Source organism: Alosa sapidissima, chromosome 9, assembly GCF_018492685.1.
Source record: "Alosa sapidissima isolate fAloSap1 chromosome 9, fAloSap1.pri, whole genome shotgun sequence".
Taxonomy (NCBI): domain Eukaryota; kingdom Metazoa; phylum Chordata; class Actinopteri; order Clupeiformes; family Clupeidae; genus Alosa; species Alosa sapidissima.
The window spans coordinates 35479778-35489190 of record NC_055965.1 but is presented as its reverse complement, the minus strand read 5'-3'; the positions used below and the strand labels follow the sequence as shown (position 1 = coordinate 35489190).

The 9413-nt window shown below is 42.7% G+C and overlaps 2 protein-coding genes across 21 annotated transcripts in view; both read left to right on the top strand.

Moving 5' to 3' along the window:
* The window catches only part of LOC121718788 (NACHT, LRR and PYD domains-containing protein 3-like), a 1510793-nt gene that overhangs the window by 286214 nt on the left and 1215166 nt on the right, over positions 1-9413 (top strand). The window lies entirely within an intron of this gene.
* Positions 1-9413, top strand: part of LOC121718821 (oocyte zinc finger protein XlCOF22-like) — a 201861-nt gene that overhangs the window by 51603 nt on the left and 140845 nt on the right. For 2 of the 11 annotated variants that reach the window (XM_042104128.1, XM_042104130.1), the window contains exons 7-9: positions 3997-4064; positions 4321-4417; positions 8297-8364. The exons of 6 other annotated variants lie outside the window; for them this stretch is intronic. In XM_042104128.1, coding sequence (XP_041960062.1) covers positions 3997-4064; positions 4321-4417; positions 8297-8364 — 233 coding nt within the window. The remainder of the gene's footprint in view (positions 1-3996; positions 4065-4320; positions 4418-8296; positions 8365-9413) is intronic. 3 more of the 11 variants (XM_042104123.1, XM_042104124.1, XM_042104113.1) reach the window with 2 other exon arrangements.

Here is a 9413-nt window from a genome sequence, read left to right as displayed (position 1 = left end):
AGAAATTAAGCAGAAATAGGCCTAAACCAAATGTTGAAAAACGTTTACGTGTGATGAAGTCTTAGGTAGACTATGTTATTCACCTATTCTAAATCTGAAGGAGAATATCCTTTTGGAGATTATGAACGATCGTCTATTGAATGGTGGTGCGTCTGCGTGTATACAACGGTGTCCACTAAGCATACCATGCTTATTTCGACCCTCTGCCCAACATAGCTTGGAGGTTGCAGTGGTAATCGTGATGATAGTGTCCGTAATGGACGTGGTACAGACAGCAGGGCTAGTAGAAATAGGGCTCTAAACTACAAAGTCACCCGCGATATGATGCGAACTTCTGGGTACTCAGATTACCCGCGATAGGAACTGATTTGACCAGAATACTTTATTGTAGGCCTTGTGGTTTAGAAACCATATACATCTTAGGTGTTGGTATACATCTTAGGTGTTTTCCTGTTAATTTGTTATGTGGGTAATATGAAAAAAGGAAAGTAAACCTGCTCAAATATGTTCATCCAGTATTTACTGAAAGGTGCATAATTTGAGGTGCTTGCCATCCAGTGGCAAATTAGATGGGTAAATTTACCCCCTTCATAAACTTTTGTTTTACCCTTAACCCTGACGCCTGTAGTTTGCCAGGTTTAAAAAAGTTATGAGAGGAAAATATTTTTATTTGGTGTGAAACACACACATACCTGTTTTTATGCTTTTCATTTGTTTTATAATTTGTACTAATATTTATTTTATCATTATTTTATTTATAAGCTAAGGTTGCAAGCACAGGTGTCTAAAACTAGATAAAAACACTTGCACTTTCTGTTTGCAGTTTTGTGTGGTATTTGAAAAAAAGAACATTGCATTTTCAGAAATAGCCGGCCCTCCAATCAGATGACGTTGGCAGAATTGGCCCCCAGCTCATTTGAGTTTGAGACCCCTGAATTAAAGGCATAAAAAGCCCCAAAAAATATACTTAAAAAAAAAATATATATATATCCAAACTTTGTCTTGTAACCGTCTATGTGGCTCTTGAGATAAAAAAAAAAATTAAAAAATGGTAAAAGTGGCTCTCCAAGCAAAAAAGGTTCCTGACCCCTGCTTTAACTTAACGTTTCCAAAGTAATTTTGATGGCACATAACCTCATAACATGACGAACGGCACATCGCAGACCTAGCGATCACTGACCTAGCGATCACTGACCTAGCAACTTTCTGTGTTCAGGTAGGAACATGACTACCCCCTCAGAAATCAAAATGGAAAAGAGCTGCTATGCTACAGGAATTCAGAGATCTCTTTCTACAGAATAATGTTGGTGCATTCCATCTATACTATGTCGGAAAATTGATTGAGAAATTAATGATGTAAACAAGCAGTTCCAGTCGGAATGGACCGAGAAGTATTGTATACATTGCCGTCAACATCATGTAATAAACAAAATGTAGTAATAAAGTGTTTATTGTGCAACAAATGCATTTTGGTAATGAAGGAATATGCTGTTGAGTGGCTAAGGAGTAAAGTTTTACCGAGGCTTTTTTACAAAGACTGCGTATGATATTGCTGCGTATTGAAGACTAAGGAGTAAAGTAGCCCTCGGTCACTTTTGTACGGAACAAGAGAGAGCTATGACCGCATCCCTTCGTGTAGTCTGGACATTGACCTATCACCCGACGCAAAATGCCTTTTACCGAGGCTCTTTTACAAAGACTGCGTATGATATTGCTGCGTATTGAAGACCTTTTACATAGGCTCTTTTACAAAGACTGCGTTGGGTACGAATGTTATTCCATCCTATGACACTGTTTTACTGTTTTACTGGTGTATTTAACGCATAATTTGGAACTGCTCTATAAGCCCCTTATGTCTGTTTGGAATTGTCTTGAGAGCCTATGCATCTCAGAATAAAGGAATGTCCACCACATCCAATGACCCAGTGGTTGTCCTCTCTGGCCTAATGAAGTTGAATAGCCCTGCTCTATATTATATCGGAGTTATGTTATTATTGCGTAGGTTATTTAGTTATGTTCATATTTATTTTGCAAAAGATGCATATTTAGTTATTATTGCGTAGGTTATTTAGTTATGTTCATATTTATTTAGCAAAAGATGCATATTTAGTTATTATTGCATAGGTTATTAGTTATGTTCATATTCTTTTGCAAAAGATGCATATTTGGTTATGGTTATGGTTATGGTTATGGATTTAGCAGACGCCTTTGTCCAAAGCGACACATAAATACAAAACAACATAATAATATTTAAAATTGAACAGGGAACAGATTAAAATGTAGGTCAAATATAGTAAGGAGAATAGTTGTAGTACACAATAATATCAATTCAAGCAATAGCCTAATAAAAAGCAATGTAAAAAAGGGGAAAGGCAATAATAAAACAATAATGTCAATTCAATCAATAATATAAAAACAATGACATGCTAAGACTACATTAAGGAGAATATCAATAATAAACAATAATGTCAAATTAATTAACAGCCCAATTAAAATAAAACAACATTATATAAACCATAACACATAAGCGCTTAAACAACTAAGTATATGTTGAATAGGAATGTCTTTAGACCCCTCTTAAACGACCCAAAACTACCATAGGAACGGAGAGCACTGGGCAGTTCATTCCACCAACATGGAACCACTGAAGAAAAGAGTCTGGAATTAGACCCAGTTTTCATGACTGGTCGACACAACATACGCTCACCAGAAGACCGCAGTGGGCGGTTGGGGATGTAAGGCTTGATTATTGAATTAAAATAACTAGGAGCAGATCTAGTTAGTGTCCTATAGGCCAAAGTGAGAGATTTAAATTTAATTCTGGCTACTATAGGGAGCCAATGGAGAGTAACTAGGAGAGGAGTTACATGTGTCCTCTTTGGCTGATTGAAGACCAGGCGTGCTCCAGCATTTTGAATCAGCTGTAATGATCTTGTTACACAAGCGGGTAAGCCAGCTAATAGTGAATTACAATAGTCCAGCTTAGAGATGACCATGGTCTGAACAAGAAGTTGTGTGGAATCTTGTGTCAGATAAGGTCTGATCTTCCTAATGTTGTAAAGCATAAACCGACATGATTTTGCAATAGAAGCTATATGCTCAGAGAAGTTAAGTCGGTCATCAATTACAACGCCCAAGTTTCTTGCCGATCTAGTTGGGGTCAGTGAAGTTGAGTCAAGCTGGATGTTAATCTGTTGGGGAATAGCTGTTTTAGCTGGAAACACCAAAAACTCTGTTTTTGAGAGATTAAGCTGAAGGTGCCGATCTTTCATCCAGGCTGAAATATCCTTAAGGCATGCAGAAATCCGGTGGGAAACACTAGAGTCATCAGGTGGGAAAGACAGGTAAAGTTGAGTGTCGTCTGCATAACAGTGATAGTCAAATCCATGGGAGCGAATGGTATCACCTAAGGAAGTGTTATTAGTTTATAGTGTTATTAGGTTATTAGTTATGTTCATACTTAAAAGATGCATATTTAGTTATTATTGGTTATTTAGTTATTAGTAGGTTATTGTGCTTCTCAACTATAGGGGGCAAATCTTCTTTAGTGCTGCTTTAAAACAATCATATCTGAACCTGTTAGTGACTTTTGACTTTACCGGACATTTAAACTCAGAATCCCTTGTTAACAATGTTCTTGATGATCTTGTGTTTGACAAAATGTATTTATTCTGAGGGCTTTTGCCAATTAATTGTAGTTAATATAAATCTCCTATATGCCTGCTTTAGAGACACACACACCACACACATGCATGCACACACACACATACACAGACACACACACACACTCTCTCTCTCTCTCTCTCTCTCTCTCTCTCTCTCTCTGTCTCTCCCAACTCAAAGACCCTTGTTAAAACAATATTCTCGATGATCTTGTTTTTGTGTGTGTGACCAATGTATTCCGATTCCTGCTTTAGAGAGAGCTGACCCCAGAGTGGAGTACACTGTCCCTGATAGCCTATAATATAATATAAATCTCCTCTATTCCTGCTTTAGAGAGAGCTGACTGCAGAGTGGAGTACACTGTCCCTTCAGATGCAGACATTAAATTTGAACAGATTCAGGTACTGTATTGGATTTTTGTGTACATAATATCGTCATTGCAACCCTTTTGATCTGACATGCTAACGCTAATATAACTGCTAAACCATTTGATCTGACATGCTAACTGTAATAAAACGGCCCATTTGATTTGACAATGCAATGCCATTACACCTGTAAACTCATTTCATAAAACCATACCATGCAACAACCTCACATCATCAGACAAACTCTGATGAACGAACGTGGTCAGACAAACTAATACAAGTCTCGTCCCAGACTCCGGTCTCGTCTGACGGTCAGAGGCTGCTGGAGGCGCCAGTCTCTGAAGATGAAGATGGTGATGATGACGAGTATGGAGAGTACAGTAATTCAGGTAGGAAGTGCTGAGCAACACACACACACACAGACACATACAGACACACACACACACACACACACACACACACATTGGGAAAAAGTCTCTGATATTCTGGGTGGAATGGACGTTTCCAAACCGTGCAGCAGGGGCGAGCTAGCTCTCTGTTTTGTTTGAAACATCAACAGAAGTGACGTTACCCAACTGTGCTTAATGAACCTTTAAGTGCCTTGCTAATTTCTATATTTACAAGTTAATGCAGCAATTACTGCTTGTGTAGAGTCGTGTCAGGTTTAGTCAAGTGGGAAGTGGCAGAATTAGCATGGCATGTTGTTGATAGTGCTAGGAGAGGAGGTACTCTCTGAAGAGCTGGATCTCAGGAGGTTTTTGAATGTAGAGAGGGAGGCCCCTAACCTGACTCTCACCAGATGAATTTCATTCCGCCTAGCTCCACTCACATCCATCTGGGATCGCTTCCATTGGGAGTGATTTCGGCACCAGATTTTATGGTAGAGCCAATCAGGACGCAGAGTGGGAGTTTCATAGATGTGACGTATCCAAATCATATGCATGGATTTTTGATAAGGCCCAGCCTTCTGAAAGACCTCTCCAATGGATCGATCCCAGATGGATGAGTGGAGCTAGGCGGAACGAAATTCATCTGGCGAGAGTCAGGTTAGTAGTGACCCTGCTGTGGGATGAACTGGTAGCACATTCCACCAACAGGGAACAGCTCAAGGCCACAGTGGTGGAAGCCGAGAATTGGACCAACAACTTTTCTGGCTACTACACGCTGGCTCCGATCCTTGGCCACTACGCTACCACTACATGATAGCCCAGCTCCTTAACCACTACGCTACCACTACATGATAGCCCAGCTCCTTAACCACTACGCTACCACTACATGATAGCCCAGCTCCTTAACCACTACCACTACATGATAGCCCAGCTCCTTAACCACTACCACTACATGATAGCCCAGCTCCTTAGCCACTACGCTACCACTACATGATAGCCCAGCTCCTCCTTAGCCACTACGCTACCACTACATGATAGCCCAGCTCCTTAGCCACTACGCTACCACTACATGATAGCCCAGCTCCTTAACCACTACCACTACATGCTAGCCCAGCTCCTTAGCCACTACGCTACCACTACATGATAGCCCAGCTCCTTAACCACTACCACTACATGATAGCCCAGCTCCTTAACCACTACCACTACATGATAGCCCAGCTCCTTAGCCACTACGCTACCACTACATGATAGCCCAGCTCCTTAACCACTACGCTACCACTACATGATAGCCCAGCTCCTTAACCACTACCACTACATGATAGCCCAGCTCCTACACTACCACTACATGCTAGCCCAGCTCCTTAGCCACTATGCTACCACTACATGATAGCCCAGCTCCTACGCTACCACTACATGCTAGCCCAGCTCCTTAACCACTACCACTACATGATAGCCCAGCTCCTACGCTACCACTACATGCTAGCCCAGCTCCTTAGCCACTACGCTACCACTACATGATAGCCCAGCTCCTACGCTACCACTACATGCTAGCCCAGCTCCTTAACCACTACATGCTAGCCCAGCTCCTTAACCACTACGCTACCACTACATGATAGCCCAGCTCCTTAGCCACTACGCTACCACTACATGATAGCCCAGCTCCTTAACCACTACGCTACCACTACATGATAGCCCAGCTCCTTAACCACTACGCTACCACTACATGATAGCCCAGCTCCTTAACCACTACATGCTAGCCCAGCTCCTTAACCACTACGCTACCACTACATGATAGTCCAGCTCCTTAACCACTACGCTACCACTACATGATAGCCCAGCTCCTTAGCCACTACGCTACCACTACATGATAGCCCAGCTCCTTAACCACTACGCTACCACTACATGATAGCCCAGCTCCTTAACCACTACGCTACCACTACATGATAGCCCAGCTCCTTAACCACTACCACTACATGATAGCCCAGCTCCTTAGCCACTACGCTACCACTACATGATAGCCCAGCTCCTTAACCACTACGCTACCACTACATGATAGCCCAGCTCCTTAGCCACTACGCTACCACTACATGATAGCCCAGCTCCTTAACCACTACGCTACCACTACATGATAGCCCAGCTCCTTAACCACTACCACTACATGCTAGCCCAGCTCCTTAGCCACTACGCTACCACTACATGATAGCCCAGCTCCTTAGCCACTACGCTACCACTACATGCTACCACTACATGCTAGCCCAGCTCCTTAGCCACTACGCTACCACTACATGATAGCCCAGCTCCTTAACCACTACGCTACCACTACATGCTAGCCCAGCTCCTTAGCCACTACCACTACATGATAGCCCAGCTCCTTAACCACTACCACTACATGATAGCCCAGCTCCTTAGCCACTACGCTACCACTACATGATAGCCCAGCTCCTACGCTACCACTACATGCTAGCCCAGCTCCTTAGCCACTACGCTACCACTACATGATAGCCCAGCTCCTTAACCACTACCACTACATGATAGCCCAGCTCCTACACTACCACTACATGCTAGCCCAGCTCCTTAGCCACTATGCTACCACTACATGATAGCCCAGCTCCTACGCTACCACTACATGCTAGCCCAGCTCCTTAACCACTACCACTACATGATAGCCCAGCTCCTACGCTACCACTACATGCTAGCCCAGCTCCTTAGCCACTACGCTACCACTACATGATAGCCCAGCTCCTACGCTACCACTACATGCTAGCCCAGCTCCTTAACCACTACATGCTAGCCCAGCTCCTTAACCACTACGCTACCACTACATGATAGCCCAGCTCCTTAACCACTACGCTACCACTACATGATAGCCCAGCTCCTTAGCCACTACGCTACCACTACATGATAGCCCAGCTCCTTAACCACTACGCTACCACTACATGATAGCCCAGCTCCTTAACCACTACATGCTAGCCCAGCTCCTTAACCACTACGCTACCACTACATGATAGCCCAGCTCCTTAACCACTACGCTACCACTACATGATAGCCCAGCTCCTTAGCCACTACGCTACCACTACATGATAGCCCAGCTCCTTAACCACTACGCTACCACTACATGATAGCCCAGCTCCTTAACCACTACCACTACATGATAGCCCAGCTCCTTAGCCACTACGCTACCACTACATGATAGCCCAGCTCCTTAACCACTACGCTACCACTACATGATAGCCCAGCTCCTTAGCCACTACGCTACCACTACATGATAGCCCAGCTCCTTAACCACTACGCTACCACTACATGCTAGCCCAGCTCCTTAGCCACTACCACTACATGCTAGCCCAGCTCCTTAACCACTGCGCTACCACTACATGATAGCCCAGCTCCTTAGCCACTACGCTACCACTACATACTACCACTACATGCTAGCCCAGCTCCTTAGCCACTACGCTACCACTACATGCTAGCCCAGCTCCTTAGCCACTACCACTACATGATAGCCCAGCTCCTTAAAGGGGTGGTTCAGGATTTTGGATATAGGACCTCATTTCCAAGTTTGCAAGTGTGAGACCGTTTTCATCTAGTCCTTCTAGTTGCAGAGTTCGCAGGTGCTAGGCTAGCGCAAGTCATCAGTATGTGTTAGCCTGCCACTAAAAACAGTCTTACCCACTCCACAGTACACCCCAGGCAAATAAATTATAACGCCAGACTTTATCAATGTAAATGTCTGTGTTGATAGTTTGTCATGGAGGATTCTTTAAGTGTGTTTGAGTCGAGTCTCCTCATGGAGGCTTGAACCCTGTTAATGTTGTGTTTGTGTGTCTTACAAATTTATTGATTCTGCTACATGACTATAAATCTCCTGTATTCCTGCTTTAGAGAGAGCTGATCCCAGAACAGAGTATACCGTCCCTTCAGCGGCAGACATACAATTCAAACAGATCCAGGTACTGTATTGGATTTTTGTGTGGATAATATCATAATCGCAACCATTTTAGGGGCACGGGCACTTAGTCTTCAGTTGGGCATATTTGGTGGGGGGCACAAAGGCCACATGTCAGGGCAACAAGGCCAAAGTTAACTATACAGTAGGAGCAGAGCCCGTCTACGGAGAGCCTCCCCACTCTCTATAACCAGAGTTTACCTAGATGGCGATCGCGAGCGAGTCCAAAATACATGGGGTCCTATGGAGCTATATAATTTATTGTTTTCACCTATTTAACAACTGAACAACTGAAACCCTCAGATTTTATTTTATTTTTCGCAAAATGGATATGGATTATCAATCAAAAGTGAAATAATCCGGGAGTCATGTCCTTTCGTTTTCTTACAGGTTGGGTCGTTGTTGCCCATAACACGCTAGCATTGTGCTAATGAATGACGTCATTGACACGTTTGAAAGGCTTTTTAGAACAATTAAGTGACTTTAAAAAATATAATACTCAACCAAGTGTATTGTCTTTGCCTCCCCTTTCGAATACAATATTCAAATTACTTGAAAAAAAATTATATCCCGAGAAAAGTGGATTTTGAGGGGTACAGCTCCATAGACCTCCATTCATTCTGGACTCGCCCGCGAGCGCCCCTAGATGCAGTACCACACCGGAAGAGAGTTCAAAGTTGTATTTAGCCTATTCACAGCAGTAGACCTGCATCACTGTATTATATAGAGCTGTAAATCATCTAATCATCTAATATTTACAGATATCTAGGCTATATTTACTATTTATATTTATTTTATATTTGGCCCGTTATGAAATCATATATTGAACAATTTAAGCACAGCTCAGCTTTAAGAACCTCAAATAGCCTAGATGCATGCTTAGCATTTTTTGATCATTAAGGCTCCTTTCACAAACTCTTAGTCAGCTGTATATCCTCTGATTTTAATATTTACCTATATTTAGGCAATATTTATAACATTTATTTTGTATTTGGCCTGTTGTGAAATCATGTAGAACGATTTAAACACATTTTGAAACCTAAAGACCAAAGT